We start from the raw sequence: 17,226 nt of genomic DNA on the forward strand, positions 1-17,226 counted from the left end.
AACCTTGTTGTATTGAACTGAAAACTCTAAAATTGGAGCCATAGCGTCAACATCGGCTTGCAACTCCAAAACAATCCAGGCACTACCGCTAACAAATCTCCACATAGATATTGGTTCTCCACTGCATGACTTGTCTTCGACACCCTGACATGTTGCTATGTTTCTTCCAGTATATACTACTATGTATAACTAGATATACTCGCTTAGTATTAAGTATTACCGCTACCATTGAATTTGCGACACGGCTCTCAGCACGTTAAGCATTTGAGTGCTATTTAGGTATGAATACGTGGATAGTCTTCAATGTCTTCCAACTACAAGCCACATACTGAGATACATTTCCGCATATATAGACGATCAAATCAAACTTGGTGACTCTTGAAGAAAGCGCATGGTAACCCCAATAGGGCTCATTTCTGCTGAATTCGCGTCTCCATCTTGAAGCCTCCATTATGAGCACGGTCAACAATGCCCTGCCCAAGACAACACGGGGTATAGAAGCCTCCATCAAGCTCGAGGTCATCCTCCAAGACTGTTCGAGCTGCCTCGCTACATAACATTGCCGTCACTGTAAATATACGATCGTCAGAAGCTGGCCCTCAAGAAACACCATCTGTTGGGGCCGGTGTTTTCCACTTACACGAGTACATGCTACCATAATACCAAGCTCGGCAAAAGGCTTGCCTATCAGCAGGTAATTCCGTATCTGGATTCGCAATGCCACGCCATTCAACTTCCTCCTTTTCCATTTCATCTTTGGAGGGTCCTGTGCCTGGTGCCGGAACGACATTTCGGAGCAGAGTCCTCACAGGTTTTCCAGTAGCTACCAGAAATATGCCAATGACGATTACCCAATGAACAATAACTCCATACAGCCAATTGCGAGGCCTGTAGCATTCCGCCCAATGGAAATTGGGCCCGTAGAACTCGTCTTTCCGGCTAGGAATCTCTGATAAAAGGCCCCATGAGCGTTCTACTAGTCCTTGGTCGGCAGAACTAGTAAAGGCCGTAGTGACGGTCCCAAGATTAGGCACATAGTGGACGCCAAATATCTTTTGCCAAATGGAGGCATTGTGTCGCTTTGGCTCTCCTGGGTGAGGTATAGGGGATAGGGCAAACGGTTTTCCAGACTCTGCCAGCTCACTCAGGGTGAAATGGTCGAAGATGGTGAGAACAGTTGAAACGGTGCCTCCAGAGGGAGCCGCTCTAAATGTAAAGCCTTGAGTAAGCGCACGTTTCCGATAGTATTATAGGACGTAAGATGAGAGAGTTCGACTTACCGCAGATTATAGATCGAAATAATAACGTCTCTTGTCTTAGCATTCAGCTGCTTCCGGAGTGTTTGAGCCAAAGACCAGGTGCATAGATCTGCTGGAGCAGACTCCAGTCCCATCTGTGGGATGAGAATAGCACCGCTCTCTTTAGCGGTCTTTTCGTACTTCTTAATCATTCTATAGACCCATGGTGTCTCACCAGTTACATCAAAGTAATGTGTACCAGCTTCGGCGCATGCCCTTACTGCATACTCTCCGTGAGCGCTATACGGGCCGACAGTTGTAATCATGACAAATGTCTTTTTCGCCAGCGCACTCATTTCGTCGTAGCTATCCACTCCCGCCGTCTCAATTGCTATCCTCGAGTTGTTAATTCTGCTCTAGAGAAACAGCATGTCCAAAAGTTGACCGGTAGTAGCTGTAGACGAACCTGGAGGGTTTCTATCTGAATTCAGCTTCTTGCAGTCCTCGACGATTGCTTGGAGCTTTGACTCAGAACGACCGGCAATCGCCCATTTCAAATTGACTGGGAAATTGGCAATGATGTACTCGGCTGCCAATTTACCGGTATATCCTACACTATACATAAGCATTGGTCTCCATTAAACTGAACCCCAAGCTCAACATCACATACCCGTGGCTCCAAAGACAACCAGGTCATACTGGCGATTGTGTTCTTTGAATGGCATTGTGAGTGATAGAATGCTGCTCAGCGTTTAAAGAGGGATAATGGCCACCAGACAGAGATGATGGAAGAGACTGTGAAGGTGGCAAGGTCCTCCGGGACTGTTGGCCACGTTTTTGCAATGTAATGATGCTAATGGGCCGAGAACAGCTGCAGATGCAGAACAAGTGTACTAAATTCCAATGCTTCTGCTAGTAGCTAAATACGTTTCTATTTACTGAAGCTATACTTAGATTAGATAGGCACAAAGCAGATTGACTCTAGAAGAAAACAATGATGCTCTGACTTCATTCCAACCGAGGCAACCGCCTGCAGGTGGTCGCAACATGTTGATGAAACCATTCGCTCATGGCCAAAGCCCACAATAAATCATCCAATCCAGACACACGCAGCAGACACGATGAAAAAGATGGGGAACTGGACTAATGTGGGGATGACGGAGATGGCAGACGGCACAGTCACGTGATGGAAGACATTCTTATCGATAGCTAGTTCAAAATGAAAAACAGTGGTGGGGCTTCGCTTGGCCCGTCGCTCACGTGCGTGCCCTAAGGAAAATCACAACTCCAGCTTTCCAACACATTTTCGTGAGAGCAGCCTCCAACCGAAGTCAAGCAACCAAACATCCCCATCCACACAAATCCGTCAAGATGACCAAGCGCACCAAGAAGGTCGGCGTGACGTACGTATAATCCCTTGATGGAACAAACTAAACAAACGAATGTCTGCTAACTTGTTATCAGCGGTAAATATGGTACCCGGTGAGTCTCAAAAGATGCACAACAAATCCAATCCTCAATACGACATATCGACCCCGAGCCCGACGAAAACGAGTTCTCAATTGTCTTGCCACGGCCTCTGCTACACTTCCTTGAGAAAAGCTTTCGGATAGACTGGCTGTGTCTATGGCAACCTCACGAGACTTGATCTTCGATACTCGAAACATATCACAAGCGGATGGAAATTTCCAGATGAACTAGCAACTAATGCAACCGGTTATAGTTACGGTGCCTCCCTGCGAAAGCAGGTGAAGAAGATGGAAATCACCCAGCACGCCAAGTACACCTGCACCTTCTGCGGAAAGACCACCGTCCGAAGAAAGTCTGTCGGTATCTGGAACTGCCGCGCCTGCAGCCGAACCATTGCTGGCGGTGCCTACACTGTTGCGTATGTTGCCCACAAACCACAAGACGAGCCTGGACATTCCACGAGCACGCCGTTCCCCGGAAGATGAATACTAATGTTGCAATGTTCTACAGCACACCCGCCGCCGCTGCCATGCGATCAACTCTGCGACGATTGAGGGAGATTGCTGAGGTTTAAGGTGTTTCTTCTTAAAACGGTTGAAGGGATTCGGCTTTGCTTTTCGGTCTGGTGTATGGGGGACATTGTTTGCGTGCATACACTACGTTGACGAAAAATGAACGTCGACGCTCGATCTTTGGTCATAGACACCGGTCGATAGGCAATGAACAAAAAAAGGAAATTGCATTATCTCGGACACCCGAACTAAGCAATGATATGATACCATGGATCCTAGCGCCTTGTGAAGGGAATTTGTCGGCCGGATGATTATGCTCACCACACTGAAGAGAGAGGCACGCGAATGACCAGAATTCGAAGGCGATTCGGGGACTCGAGCAGACGCGCAGCTACGCCAGTGCACGAACGGCGCTCACTGAGTCTCTTACGTATTTTCCTCTTTTCATATTCTCTCGCAGCAGGGCCTCTACGTCGACGCCGACTTGGTCCACCCGAAAGGTGTCACAAGGGATCTCACTGCGGCACTTGTTAATTAAGTCACAACCTGCCATCAAAGCAGAATTCATTGTAGTGCTGTATTCCATATGGCCATAACTGTAAACGAACTGGACGCTCCTCCGCAATTGCGACCATCTACTGGCACGTGAACGCTCCAAACTCAGGATATTCACCAGAAAAGGCGGTGCCAGGTGAAAATGAGAACGATGCAAAGTGTGCTTAACTCAAGTTGTCCAGGTGCTAGCAATACTGGCATGGCGCAGTGCTTCGTATCCATTCACGGCTCATGGGATCAATGACGACGGGGTTGGAGTGGGGAATTCCGGCAGAGATGGCGCTTTTGGTCCCAATGCAAGTGGCATCACACTGCATCAACTTGATTACCCATGGAGTTGATTGCTGCCTTTGGTAAATTACATGTGGCCGTGTTACGCCCCGGCAGAGAGTCGAGGGAGAATTGCCCGTCAAGTGACGAATGCAGCTGTGGTTCCTTGCATGCAACGGATGGGGCACGCACACAAAGTTTTTCGTCTCTCTTCTTGAACCTTTTCTTTGTTAATACTAGTACTCTCCAGTAGAATCGGATACTTCAGTAAGTACTGCAAGCATGGAGGTGCTAATGTGCCTTATCCTTTCTAAGCCGCGATATAATGTACTTTAACAGGCACCTGGCTGTGTGTACAAGGCGACTTTCTAAATTTGGACGAAAGTGTAATAAAATGAGTGAAAGCGAAGAGTAAATTTGTGAGGTAGACAAAATAAAACTTGAAAAATGAGAGACAAAGACGTTCCAATCGTAGTCCCGGCAAATCCCCTCCAGACCCCGCTTGGCCCTTGAGATAGTCCCCTTCAGATTAAATCCAATTCTCTCTCCAAAATCACCCTTGTCTGTTGGTTTTCCTAGCAGGCATAGAAATGAACTCCATAATGTGCTCTCTTTTTCTGTATTTTCTCCCCTTCCGCAATGTCCATTTGGATCTCTGGTTACAGTTACACGGGTACTGTATACAAAGCACCACCTTGGTAGCACCACCCCGGCCATGCTCCCATCAGAGATGCATTCCACCATGTAACTTTACGACATCCGGAGCAGCAGGTGTTTTTTGCCTAGTGCCGTAACAAGTCGCATGCATCCATACAGGCCAACCCGGATGACTTCCAATAAGGTACTAATGGCTGGGTGCGCGGTAGAGTATCTGCAGTATATTCGTATCATTGATGCCTGTATTTTATATTAGTATTTCTTGGTATAGCAGGTAGTAGGTACTTTGAACATGCACGCCAGAGCCTGGTCAGCCTAGGTACTGAGCAGCTGCCCCCAGAATGCTACTGCACCCCTTGGCGGCCATGTCTCTGGGTTAATTGCGAATGAATTGCATGTTTCATCACCACCAAAATGCACGCCGGCCTCGGCACGTGAGACTGAAAGACCCAGCCCTTTCGCGCAAGGCATCATCCGTTCGAAGCCCATCGGGGAGGTACCGAGTACGGCGAACCGAATCTTGCAGGTACTTTCCCAGCACTTTCAAGGTTTTTGCATTACTGTACTCCTTGTGTACATGGAATAGGTCCGTTCCTGGTAGCTTGCTGCTCCCATGGTTCCGCCTCTACTCAACACCTTGATGTCTGTCTCTGTCTGTCCATTAGGTAGCTCGGACCCTAACACGGTGCCTAGTAGATAAGATCTGCACGGATAGTATTTAGTATTGCTGTGACCAACATATGAATACCAAGGCAAGGTATTGAAAGGTCTGGTACTGTAAAGTATCCGCCCAAGAGGCACTGCTGCAGCAGCGGCAAGGAGCGAAGGAATGCGCGCGTGCTAAGGCAATGGCGGATATACGGAGCACTGTAATCTGCACTTTTGCACCTTGTCTCCTCGTCTGAACGCAATGTACCGATTGACCCCATAATATGCACAGCCGTTTTGCCTCTTTCTTGCATGGCTTTTTTTTCTCTCTCTCTTTCCCTTGCGGGCTTCTAGAGGTCTCGCTTAATGTGTACTAATGTACTATACCTGACCTTATTGTAGTCCTATACCTTAATACTTGTAACGCCCAAACAGGCACCAATTTCCCTCATTACACCAACGGTAGCTTCGAACCATCCGTGCAGTTATCATGTGTTTTTTGCTCTTGCTTGGCTTCCATTCCACACTCCTATTGCATTCTACGGATCATGTTGTATCGGCTCAGTGCTGATGGAGAGCTGATACGAGGTGTGACGTCCGTCACAAGGCAGAGCCTCTCTGACTTGCATGGTAGCACGGAGCACACGGCCTACCAATCTAAGTTAAGTGAGTACCTGCGACCTGCTAGTACCTGAACACTGTTTCTTGCGCATTTAGACTCGCGTGAAAAGTACCTGACCACAGGTACATATGTACATGTACAGATGGTATCGTCTGTGCTAAAAACCCGGAAAAAAAGTTCATGTTGCATGGAGCTCGATGCTTCTCCTCAAGTCACTCCAATGACACACTAAAGATTCTGTCTCCCTGCCCTGAAAATTGATGGCATAGCAGAGCAACCAAGAAACCCTCACTCACTCATTCACTCAGCTCGACTCATTTCCCCGGCCTCGTGCAGAAGAGAATCGAATCTGTAAGTCCCACCAGGATCACGCACGGAGCTACCCCGAGCCGGGCTCTGACTCTGACGCTCACTCACGCACGCTCACGCTCACGCCGAGAAAAGACATCCATCAAATGCATTTGGATCCCCCTCCTAGTACGAGTCCCATCTGCCGCCACCTTCCAGCATCCAACAAACGGCACGCTCAATCAATGACAGGCGTGGCTGCTCCAGCGCTGTGACTCGCTGATTGGCCCCCGCCCAGACCCCTAACAGGCCTGCGCTAGGCTTGCCAGAGCCCGCCTTTTCCAGGCTGTCTCTAGCTGAACTCTCCCTCTTTCAATCCTCACTGAAGGTCTGGTCCGTACTGGTAGTGCCTGGACCTGGACCTCACTCTCACTGTGCGCGCTACCAGCACCCGACAAAAGCACCGCTTCACCACTAATACAAACCATCAAATCATATTAGCCTTCATACAAACCCAGTTTCTCTCGCTGCGGCACACGCCACAAACCGCCGTTTCCCACGTTTCAGAAACCAGCCGGAATCTACCTTTACCTTTTTTTTTCCTGCTCCATCGGGCACTGTTAACCTCATTGTCTTTTTACATGTTTTCATCAGTTTCTGGCGTCACTCATCACACCCGGCATCATGTCTGAGCCTGACCAGTGCATCATATGTTTGGATCCGCTGCCGCGCCCCTCGTCCTCGACCGAGAGCCCTCAACCCGCCGTCGACACCGCTACAGCTGCCATCGCCGAGGCCGTCGAGGGCGATTCTAGCTATCTCAACATAGTGGCGGCTCTCGATGGCTGTGATCACATAATCCACGATGCCTGCATCCGGTCCTGGGCCCAAAAGACCAATACCTGTCCCATTTGCCGCAAACCCTTTCACTCTGTAAGAGTCTACAATGGCCAAGATGGTAAGTTTTGCTCTCGCAACCCCTCTACTTTGTGTGTACCGCACAAATGCTTTCCTACAAACACTACGGGTGCGGCTGCTGACTTTGGCTGGGAATTCTACAGGCATCGCCATATCAACCTACGAAGTCGAAGATAAAAAGCAAGTTGCCGAGTTCGACGTGCAGCAGTGGCTTGGAGAGAACCCAGATGAAGAAGAAGAAGAATCCAACCCATGCCCCATCTGCAACTCGGCCGAACGAGAGGACATTCTCCTGCTCTGCGATGGTTGCGATGCAGCTTACCATACGCACTGCATTGGCCTCGATTACATCCCCGAGGGTGACTGGTACTGCATGGAATGTGCCCATTTGTTCGAGATAACGGACGACCAGCCAGAGCCAGAAGCTGCCTCAGAGACCATACCACGGCCTCAAACCGCTCGCCGTCCAACCGGTCGAGCAAACAGAGGCTTCAACGTCCGCACCCGCGCTCGTCTCAGACGGGCACGCCGCCAGGCACGCAACATGGAGTGGCAGGGCGCCTGGGGCCAGTTCTCCGGCCGCTTCTACGAGATGAGCGAGCTTGATCTCGATAACCACGACGACGAGGACGAAGATCTTGAGCGTTTCCGCAGGTTTCAGCAGCTGGATCGACGAGAGCTGCAGCGATGGCAGCAACGGATAAGCATTGCACAGCGGCTTGGTGCGCGGGAATCCTTTGCGAGCAACATTCCGCCACAAATTAGCGAACGCCTCCAGCCCTTGCTACCACCCGTTGAGGAAACGCGGGACGAGAGGCGTGCCTGGGGAGCCCTAGATCGTGCTCGAGAGGCCGAGAACTCCAGCCCAAGCACCCGCAAACGAAAGGCTCGGTCCGTAACGGGCTCACCCATTGAGCAACCTGCCCAGGAGCCCGAGAGAAAACTCAAGCGCCCTCGAACCCGACGGCTCCCAACGCACGGGGAAAGCTCTGCAGCAACCAGTGCTCCGGCAGCGGCCGGTCCGTCCTCGGCAAGGGTACCAAATGGGACTTCATCGAGAAACACCAACACCATCAGTGCCAGCCGGGACGATGCTGAGCCAGCTTTGGTCGTCTCTTCCTTGCTCAAAGAGCTGGAACCCAACATCCACTCGGAAGACGAAGCGTCCGCCACCGCCTCTGGTTGGCGGCCTTTCCATGAGGCATCATCTCCGGCTCTCTCTCCATCTCCATCCGCATTCAGCAGCCCACGGGCTCTCTCACTAACACCACCTCCATTACCCAATCTCAATGGACGGCCATCTTCTCCGACTCTCTCTCTCAGCACACACATCGAACCAATATACCCACCTGCGAATTACTCACCCACCCGCTTCAGCAGCAGCGACCACAGCGACTCCGAATCGCCGCCGATAAAGCTTGAAGTTCGTGGTGGCCGAAGCGAGAATCGGCTCGAGAGTCGCCCTCTAGAGCTTCGCCAGCCACGGCCGCGGCGCGCGCACGAGATGTCGCCAGAGTCCAGCCCGACCCGCGGTGGCGATGAGAACTCCATGAGACATACAATGACGACTGAGGAAAAGAAGAGCGTCAATGACATCGTCCGCAACGCCCTGAGGCCGCATTGGCGGGCTCAGAAGTTAACGGTAGAACAATATGCAACAATCAACCGTGATATATCACGAAAACTTTACGACGAAGTGAAGGACGCGTCCTCACTCGATGACGAATCTCGACGACAAACATGGGAGAAAAGGGTCACCCAGGAAGTGGCCCGAGCAATCTCCGAACTTCAAGCCTGATCACGGGTGCACAGCAATAAGCATTTGGTCTGGCGTTTCAAGGCTTTTGTCGGCGGTCCATATCATGGTTTGATACCCCCAGCCTCATTGACGGCGAAGTGCATTTAGTTAGGGACACCGAGGTGTAATAGGAGTCGGGCATTTGTTTTGCAGTTTTGGTCATATTTGGGGGCGCCTGTCGATACTGCTACAGCGCATTGCGATTCGAGCTTTGAATATGTATTGCGCTTGTCATACATGTCTTTTTTCTTTCTGTGGGCGGACTTCTAGGGCTTAGAACTAGTAGTTGAATGAGATATATAGTTCCAATCAATTTCGATCCCAGCCGCAGTATTTCATGGTGGGAGGTTGTGCACCTGATTGAAGAGATTTTAGCCAACGGGTCCTGAAGACTCAAGAGGAGTTTACCGGCATAAATTCAACGAGGAAACCAAAAGCCGGTAGCACTTCTCAGGAGATTCGGTGCCATGTCTTTGCGCCCGGTTGATAAAAAATAAAAATAGAAATCGAGGCCTTCATTGAATAATGACGATTCTTCTTTTATTCGCTATCACGAGAAATGGCGACGAAAAACGGAAAATGGACAGCTGGAAACGGGGATAGCTTCATGGGATAGTCAGTACAATAGCGGGGTGGGAACACTAAAAATGTCGCAAGAAGGCAAGAGGAAAAAAGGAGCCAAAAAAGGCCCTCATTTTGGAATTGGTAGCAAGAATGTAAGCAGTATCTATCTAACAGAACCCAGTAGGAGAAGAAAAGAAGGTGCCGCTAGCGAAAAAGACTGCATCTATCTCTCTCGGCACACGAATAAATGATCAGGACGCTGTGGAGGTGGAAAGCAAGGTCTTGACGATAAGGTAATGGTGCCTTGGAGAAGGAAAGAAGAAAAAGAGGAAAGGGAAAAGGATTTTAAAGGTGGGAATTATGTTAGTTGAAAGTGCGGCTTTGCGGGTCGTGGCCTGAGGCAGCAAAGCAGTTTGGCTGAATTGATATTGCTTGGCATTTCCAGCTTGCCTTGAGTTTCATTACATAAGTATGCGTTATGTAAGCTGGTTGGTGTTGGTGGGATGAGGTACAACCAAAAAAGTTCGAGGCGCAAGACATCACGACAAAAGGCCCGGCGCTGCTTCTCGGGTTTTATAGAGCAGCCACTCAGGATTCCGCCATGATGGCAGCTTCAAGTAGAGGCAGCAGAGCCGTTAGAGGCATCTTTTCATGTAAGCAACCACTGCTGCTGCCAATTGAGTCAAAAACCTAACCAAGAGTTCGCAACATCAGCTTCTTCCCCCACGTTGTGTTCCCGATGCGCAACCACCTACAAAGCGACATCTGCCCGATTCTACTCTGCCGCTGCAACTACAACAGAGGTCCAGACTCCTGCTGTCGACGCTCCTCCTCCTCTGGCATCCTCGACTAAGACGCCGTATCCATATGACGTCCGCTCCGGCCTCATCCTCACACGGCCGCCGCTGCTGACGAGAACTCTGCACCCCTTCGAGAACGCCTTCTTCTTCTACCAGAAACGGCTGGAGGAGCGCCTCAACACGCCCTTCATCACGAGCATATACTTCAAGCCCGACACGGCGGCGCAGCTGGACTGGAGCCTCAAGGTCCAGGAGCGCGGGGGCACCGTGGCCAAGGAGCTGGGGAGTTACAAGGGCAAGAACTCGACCGCCTGGGACGACGAGCTGAGGGTTGGTGATAAGCTCAGCGCGCAGGAGACTGTGCTGGAGAGTCTTCTGAAGGATGCTGCGCCAAGGGTGAGTGATGATGCGGAGGTCATTGCGCCGGAGGACGTTGTGCCTGTGGAGAGGCCGGCGGAGAGGTTGTCTGAGGCGGATTTGAAGAAGGACGTGAGGCGGCTGGATCGCCAGATGGAGAAGACGCTGTATCTTGTTGTCAAGGGGCCTGATGGATGGGGCTTCCCTGCCGATGTTCTCAAAGACGAGAATCTCCACGAGGTACGTTTTATTTGGAGCTTTTTTTTCTTAATAATGGGACATGATGGTCTAACGTGAGAAAACAAAACAGGGCGCAAAGAGAGTCATGGACCAAGCCGCCGGCGTCAACATGAACACCTGGCTCGTCGGCCGCGTCCCCGTCGCCCACCTCGTGCAGGAGCCCGTCCTCGGCGCAAACGGCCAGGTCGAGAAGAAGGGCCGCAAGACCTTCTTCCTCAAGGGCAGGATCATGGCCGGCCAGGCCGACCTCAAGGGCAACCCCTTTGGATACACGGACTTCAAGTGGCTGACGCGGGAGGAGCTGGAGACGGAGCTGGCGCCGGAGTATTATCGCGGCGTGAAGAATATGATGGCTGACCGGTAAGGAGAAAAAAGAAAAGAAAGAAAAGAAAAAGGGAATGTGTATTACGATGATATAAAAGGGATGGAGAAATGTCGGGACTTGTAACATTATGAATTGTATAGTTTACACCATTATACAGAGCTTCACTGCGGCTGTTGGAACTATCTATTACTTCTGCTCATTTTGCCTTGTTGCTCTCAAAAGAGACCGCAATGAAATTGCCAATGTCCTCGAGCAATTAAGGGGGGGTACTCTGCTGCTTAGAATTCTTCAACATTCACTTATTATCAAGCCATTTTCAAACATAGGGAGCGCTTCGTATCAAAACCGGCTATATCAGCCAAACTGATCATGATATAATGGCCAACCCTCAACCTCCTCTACCTCGACCCTATTCTAAGTCTGGTATTCGAAACCTCATCATCCCCAAGTTTTCATCACATCAAGTAACTCCCCACTACATTAGCCAGCATTCATTTCTTTTCATACAAAGTTATAGCAATAGTAACCAGCCCTTCCAAAAAGCACAACGGGTGACCGCTTTACCCAACGCCGCTACGCCGCTTTCCGCTTCCCGATTTCCAGATTGTCAAACACTATGTTCAGTTCAGCCAAAGCGTCATACTACCAATGCAGCAGCACACGCTTCACTTAGGCTGGCTTGGCCTGCCCCTCGACAAAGTTGAGAGCATCTTCCGTGCTGACACAGTTGATGGAGCTCGTCTTGTTGCGGAACGTCACGCCATAGCACTTGTCTGCAATGTGAACAATCTCGGGTCGGAAAGTGGTGCAGATAAACTGGGTGCCGGCCTCGTTGGAAATGGACTCGAGAAGTGAGGCAACGGCAGTTCGGTACTGCGCATCCAGATTGGCGTCGACTTCATCAAAGATGACCATGGGACTGCTTTCGGTCTGCTGCAGCGCAAAGATGAGGCAGAGAGCACACAAACCTAGGAAGATTGGAAGTTAGTGGCAAGGCATACTATTTGGACAACCAGAGGGCACTTACTCTTCTGACCACCACTGAGCTGCTGGATCTTTTGCTGCTCATCAAGATGCTTGGAGTTGAAAGACACGCTAATACCAACACCGATGTAGTTCTCAACACTTCCTCGTGCTTCTTCGTCCGACTCTTCAGCGTCTTGACGGCGATCTGTTTTCCTTTGGATGACAAGACGACCGTGGCCGGCTGGCACAAGCTTGCTGAAAATGGTGGCAAATTCCTTGGAAACCTGTTTGAAAGTACGCTCAATGGCTTCATCCTTTCGCCGATCAAGGTGCTCCACGAGCTCTTCAATAGATCCCTGAGAATCGTCCAATTCCTTCCGGCGCTTCATTAGCTGCTCTTGCTGCGTCGTAAAGTTGTTGTACTGCTCAAAAGCCTTTTTGTTGACGTGCTTATACTTCTTTAACGCTTCGTTGACCTTTTTCAATTTGGATGTGATCTAGCGAGCAAGTTAGTTGACTTTCCCCTTGTTTCTCCCACTCTGCCTCACGGGGGAAGCAAGACTTACGGTATTAGCCTGCATATTCTCGTATTTGTCAAAGGCCTCCTCGGGCAATACTCCCAGCTCCCGAATGTTTTTCGCGCATTCTGCAGCCTGTGAAGTCAAAAGAGCCTTTCGCTGCAAGGTCTTCTCCATCCTCTTCTGCTGCCTCTCAATTCTTGTGGAAATTTCCAGTTGAGTCTGCTCGCGGTTGACCTTTTCAGATTCAAGCTGTTCAAGGCGAGTATTGAGCTCGTCGAGCTGAGCCTCAGTCTGGCTCAAATCAGCCTCAACAGCCTTCAAAGCCTTTTGGGCCTTCTTCAACTCGCGCTCGGCCTCCTTCAAGCTACCTGACGCGCCACCAACCGCAGAATTCTCAAATGCTTGACTGTTGAGTTGATCCAGTTTCATTTGGAGATTTTGCCGTAGGTCGATTTCCAACAGCTGCTTCTGTCTTTCCAGGATTCTGCGGTTGTTGCTGATTTCATTCCACTGTTTCTGCAATTGCTGGACAGTACGGCTTGATCCTTCCAACTCACGTTCCTCAGCTGTTGTAAGTGTCTTCTTAAAATCTGTGCCCAATTCGGACTCGTGAGCTGCAACTTCCTGCAAGAATCCACTCATGTTCTTTTCAACCGCATCCCGTCTCCTGATGGCCCCATCAAGACGGCTCCTCTCGTTCTCAATGTGAGATGACCTGTTTCGAAGCTCGTGCTTGAGTGGCTCGAAGCCATCCTCAGCTTGTCGGAGCCTCTGCTCAAGTTTTTGAACTTCAGACATGGCGCCGGTGATCTCTTGGTCCTTGAGCTCAATCTGCCTGCGAATGTTGCGAGACTGCTCAATGAGACCATCGTACTCCTCTCTCCACTTGTTGGCAGCCTGTACGGCTTCCAGGCGTGACTTCCGGGGGTCGATGTAACCACCAGTCATGGCACCACGCTTGTTGGTAGTGTCACCCTCTGCTGTGATACCATCCACACCGTGACTCCTGGCATACTGAGCAGCTACGGCAAGGTTGGGACATACGACAACCTTTCCAAATACCTGCTGGAACGCCTTCTCAAACTGCTCATCATAGTTGATCTTGCTCAAAAGTGGAACCGCGTCGTTGGAATTTGGATAGTTTACTTTGCGTGGGCGAAGTTGGGCCAACGGCATGAATGTGACTCTGCCGCCGTGCTGTTTGTACATGGTATCCGCGAGGTAGGTGGCAGTATCGGCATTGTCCACGACATAGTGGAATAAACTAGCGCCAGCAATTTGTTCGACGGGCAGTCGATATGCGTCGCTAACCTCCAGCAGGTCTGCCAATGTTCCGTAGGCACCCGGGATATCTTGCTCCTGTTTCAGTCGGCGGATAGTAGCCAAACCACGAGCAGTGGCTCCATCAACCGCATGAGCCAGTTCTCGCTCAGCGTGCTCCTTCTCTTGCCGGGCGTTGGAGATGACAGAGTTGAGTTTGTCGTCTTCTCGGCGAATCAGCTTCCGTTCATCATTCAGTCTGTCCAGCGTAGCCCGTGCCTGGGCGGCTTGATCTACCACCTCGCCCCTGTCGCCACTCCAGTTGGCTAAACGTGAGCGCAGCTCGGCAACCTCTCTCTCGCCCTGCTCGATTGCCTTTTGGGTTCTTGTGACTTCCTCATCAGCGTCCAGCTTGTTTGCTTTTTGGGTGCTGATGGTCAAGCTGAGCTCCTCGATTTCCTGCTTGAGCCAGGCATCGCGCTCAGCGCGATTTTTGAACCGAGATCCACGGCTCTGCTTTGCAAAGAGGCGTGATCGTGACGCCTCAACGGTATCCAGCTGCCTCCTGACCTCGTCTTCTTCGTTCTTCGTCCTCGTATATTCGGGGAGAAGCTGCGCCAGCTCTTTTTCCTTGGTCTTAATCTCACTCTGTACAGAGGCCAGTTCGGAAGCATGTTGCTCTCGAGCTTGTTCCAGTGCAGACTGTCCTTCTCTCAGATTCTTTACCTTGAGCTCAATCTTGGCAAGCAGCTTCGCATTATCGCGTCTATCTTCCTCTTGCTGACGTCGATCAATTTGCAGAAGCTCCAGCTCTCTCTGCAATTTGTGAATTTCGGCGTCAATCTTGGAAATCGCCTTTTCTCCTTCCAGGAACTGCGCGCGGCTCGAATCTGTGTTGTCCAGGCCGTCTTGCCTGGCATTGTCAATTTCTTCAAGCGCGGCTTGGACGGTGGTTTGCTCTCGGTGGTGGTATGCATATTCCAAACACCTCCTCTCTCGGTCCTTTTCCTGGAAGCCTCGCAGCTCTTCCTTTTCCTCTTCGAGCTCTGCCAATCTCTCCTTGATGTACTCAAGAAGCTCGTCAATCTTTTCTCGCTTGTTGTTCGTCTCCGTCATAATCTTGAGGGATTCGGCGCGGCGGGCTTCGTAGACTTGTGTACCCGCAACTTCCTTGAGCAGATTCAATCGCTCAGACTCTTTCATATTTGTCAAGGCGGTGACGCGACCTTGGGGCACAATGTAGTACGGGTTAGAACGTGAGAAGCCTGCTGCCTCCAGCAGGTTTGTGACATCCGTCTTGGTGACAACCTTGCGGTCGACAGAGTATTCGTCCTTCTTGAGACCAATGGTGCGTCGCAGCACAACTTCTTTGCCTCCGGTGGGAAATCGGTCGTCGCTGTTGTCAAAGATGATTTCAACATAGGCTGACATGACGGCTGAGCCCGAACCTTCGTGGAGGAGACCCTGGCGCTCCTCACGGCTCATTTGCGTGTATGCATCGCTGAGGACGAAGCGAATGGCCGCGAAGAAGTTACTCTTTCCCGATCCATTCCGGCCGACGATGACGTTGGTCTTAGGAGAAAAGGGCTCAATGACTGTTTGGTCCTTGTAGCTATTTGAGAGCAGTCAGCACACAATGTGTGTCTCAACAACATGGCGGGGTTGCGAATCCGCACCTTTTGAAGCCTTGGATGATGATTTGCTTGATATACATGGTCGGCTGCGCGGGCGCCGATGCGCAACATCCGAGAGACCAGGAAGCTGCAGAACTTGAACTTTTTGCCGCGGGTTGCGCAGAATCAACGGAGCGCAAATGTTCTATGCGATGCGATGCGACGCGTCTCGTCTGGCCCGCGATTAATCAGAGAACTTGGAGTCGCGTTGCACCAGCCCATCTAAGATTAGCGCCTAAAAAATCAGGTGTCGATGATAGCTCTTGGTGCTTGCTGTCTGTTTAGGTACCCAACCTGCTGCGCCTAAAGCTACTGGCGCCATCTACCCTACATCTCACCGGTGAAAATCAATTAGAGCTTATTACTGGCGTAGCTGTCTAAGATGCTATTGTGCAATAGCTCTTTCCTTAGCTACTGGTAGTCGTTTTATTGAAATATTACAGTACTTCTTGTGTCACGGCTAGGACTGTAATTGTTCAGCCTTTCTTTGTCTTGTCATGGGGAAAACACGTCAGCCGGGGCGTCGCTTGGACCAGGATAGCCCACTCGACAAAGAATACGACATGCTATGTACATACGAGTACATTCACACACTGACAGACACGAACAAATCATCGAATTTGATTCCTAGACATGGCGTACCAAGCATGAGGTGCCCATGTTATCTAATACGTAAGATGACACGAGCCCACGAGAGGTAAATGAACATGTTCCACTTACAGTGATAAACTGAGATGTGTCTGAGAAGCATCATGACGGCGTGGTAGCTACCCTGGCAAAAACCCAACCACTAGTGCTGTAATCGGTAATATGGGGTATTCGCCGCCACAGTAATTTGCATCAAGCTGTTCCAGGACTCTTTTCACTCGCTATATGATCTGGCCTTAATTCTCGTGCTCCCACTACTACCTCCACGCCGATCCTTAAAGATACACACGCGACGCCAAAGTCGCGGAAAAGCCATGGGCGACAATCGTGCATGACTGATCGTCATAGGCGGGTCGAATTGCAGAAACCAGTCTCCGCGAGTCAAACAAGTTGGGGATGGATGGCGTGTGTCGGACCAACTAATGCTGAGCAACAGGGACAATAGCGTCTCACGGCAATTTTAGATTACGGCCAAACGGGTCGATCTAGACAAGCCAGATCTGGCCTGCACCAACCAACCTTGGCCATTCTGTCTCAAGAAGACAAGCGGAGAAAATTTTTGCGACATGGCATGTCAGGGGTTGCGCCTTTGAAAATCATCGTAGTACATGTCATATACATACATACATGCTTTGTGTCCTCGTTCAATAAAAGTATTGATACCTACTCCGTATCCAGGTGGGTATATCTGTAAGGGACTGATTTCAATAGCTTCCCATACGCAGTCCAGGATCATGCTGGCAAGCCATGTGCGGTTTGTGTTGGTGGCCAACGTGGCTGGCTGGATGATGAAGGCAATCAAGCAGACAAAGGCGCCCCAAGACACCTACGATGTGCGGGAGGGAACCAGAAAAAAAAAAAAAAACCAAAACAAAACCACCCGAAGCATGGGTAGG

The 17,226-nt window shown here is 50.5% G+C and overlaps 4 protein-coding genes across 4 annotated transcripts; 3 read left to right on the forward strand and 1 right to left on the reverse strand.

Annotated features, from left to right (window-relative positions):
• Positions 1 to 198: 198 nt before the first annotated feature.
• Positions 199 to 2,109, reverse strand: M431DRAFT_111921 (hypothetical protein). The gene is made up of 5 exons (XM_024911812.1): positions 1,909 to 2,109; positions 1,705 to 1,848; positions 1,281 to 1,629; positions 641 to 1,206; positions 199 to 568 (listed from the first exon to the last, which is right to left on the reverse strand). Exons 1-5 carry the CDS (start codon positions 1,961 to 1,963, stop codon positions 411 to 413), a joined length of 1,272 nt encoding a protein of 423 aa, XP_024776382.1. The 5' UTR covers positions 1,964 to 2,109; the 3' UTR covers positions 199 to 410.
• A 402-nt stretch (positions 2,110 to 2,511) lies between these two features.
• M431DRAFT_506466 (hypothetical protein) lies at positions 2,512 to 3,474 on the forward strand. Its single transcript, XM_024918808.1, has 4 exons — positions 2,512 to 2,641; positions 2,703 to 2,720; positions 2,962 to 3,126; positions 3,219 to 3,474. Exons 1-4 carry the CDS (start codon positions 2,610 to 2,612, stop codon positions 3,280 to 3,282), a joined length of 279 nt encoding a protein of 92 aa, XP_024776383.1. The 5' UTR covers positions 2,512 to 2,609; the 3' UTR covers positions 3,283 to 3,474.
• A 3,470-nt stretch (positions 3,475 to 6,944) lies between these two features.
• Positions 6,945 to 8,976, forward strand: M431DRAFT_480357 (hypothetical protein; the record flags this gene model as incomplete). Its single annotated transcript, XM_024915857.1, has 2 exons — positions 6,945 to 7,218; positions 7,322 to 8,976. The coding sequence occupies 2 exons, from the start codon at positions 6,945 to 6,947 to the stop codon at positions 8,974 to 8,976; spliced, it is 1,929 nt and encodes a 642-aa protein (XP_024776384.1).
• Positions 8,977 to 10,069: 1,093 nt separating this feature from the next.
• M431DRAFT_506471 (hypothetical protein) lies at positions 10,070 to 11,504 on the forward strand. Its single transcript, XM_024918809.1, has 3 exons — positions 10,070 to 10,193; positions 10,255 to 10,937; positions 11,008 to 11,504. The coding sequence occupies exons 1-3, from the start codon at positions 10,145 to 10,147 to the stop codon at positions 11,299 to 11,301; spliced, it is 1,026 nt and encodes a 341-aa protein (XP_024776385.1). The 5' UTR covers positions 10,070 to 10,144; the 3' UTR covers positions 11,302 to 11,504.
• Positions 11,505 to 17,226: the final 5,722 nt, after the last annotated feature.

This window comes from Trichoderma harzianum, assembly GCF_003025095.1.
Source record: "Trichoderma harzianum CBS 226.95 unplaced genomic scaffold M431scaffold_4, whole genome shotgun sequence".
Taxonomy (NCBI): Eukaryota; Fungi; Ascomycota; class Sordariomycetes; order Hypocreales; family Hypocreaceae; genus Trichoderma; species Trichoderma harzianum.

Excerpts from the sequence above, each read along its gene's own strand:
- M431DRAFT_506471 (XM_024918809.1), top strand. The coding sequence starts at position 10,145 with ATGGCAGCTTCAAGTAGAGGCAGCAGAGCCGTTAGAGGCATCTTTTCA. Across the intron at positions 10,194-10,254 it reads CGTTAGAGGCATCTTTTCAT|CTTCTTCCCCCACGTTGTGT; the intron begins GTAAGCAACCAC and ends TCGCAACATCAG. Across the intron at positions 10,938-11,007 it reads AAGACGAGAATCTCCACGAG|GGCGCAAAGAGAGTCATGGA; the intron begins GTACGTTTTATT and ends AAAACAAAACAG.
- M431DRAFT_506466 (XM_024918808.1), top strand. The coding sequence starts at position 2,610 with ATGACCAAGCGCACCAAGAAGGTCGGCGTGAC. Across the intron at positions 3,127-3,218 it reads GGCGGTGCCTACACTGTTGC|CACACCCGCCGCCGCTGCCA; the intron begins GTATGTTGCCCA and ends AATGTTCTACAG.
- M431DRAFT_111921 (XM_024911812.1), bottom strand. The coding sequence starts at position 1,963 with ATGCCATTCAAAGAACACAATCGCCAGTATGACCTGGTTGTCTTTGGA. Across the intron at positions 1,849-1,908 it reads GGTTGTCTTTGGAGCCACGG|GATATACCGGTAAATTGGCA; the intron begins GTATGTGATGTT and ends TGTATAGTGTAG. Across the intron at positions 569-640 it reads TTATGGTAGCATGTACTCGT|TGACGGCAATGTTATGTAGC; the intron begins GTAAGTGGAAAA and ends GTATATTTACAG.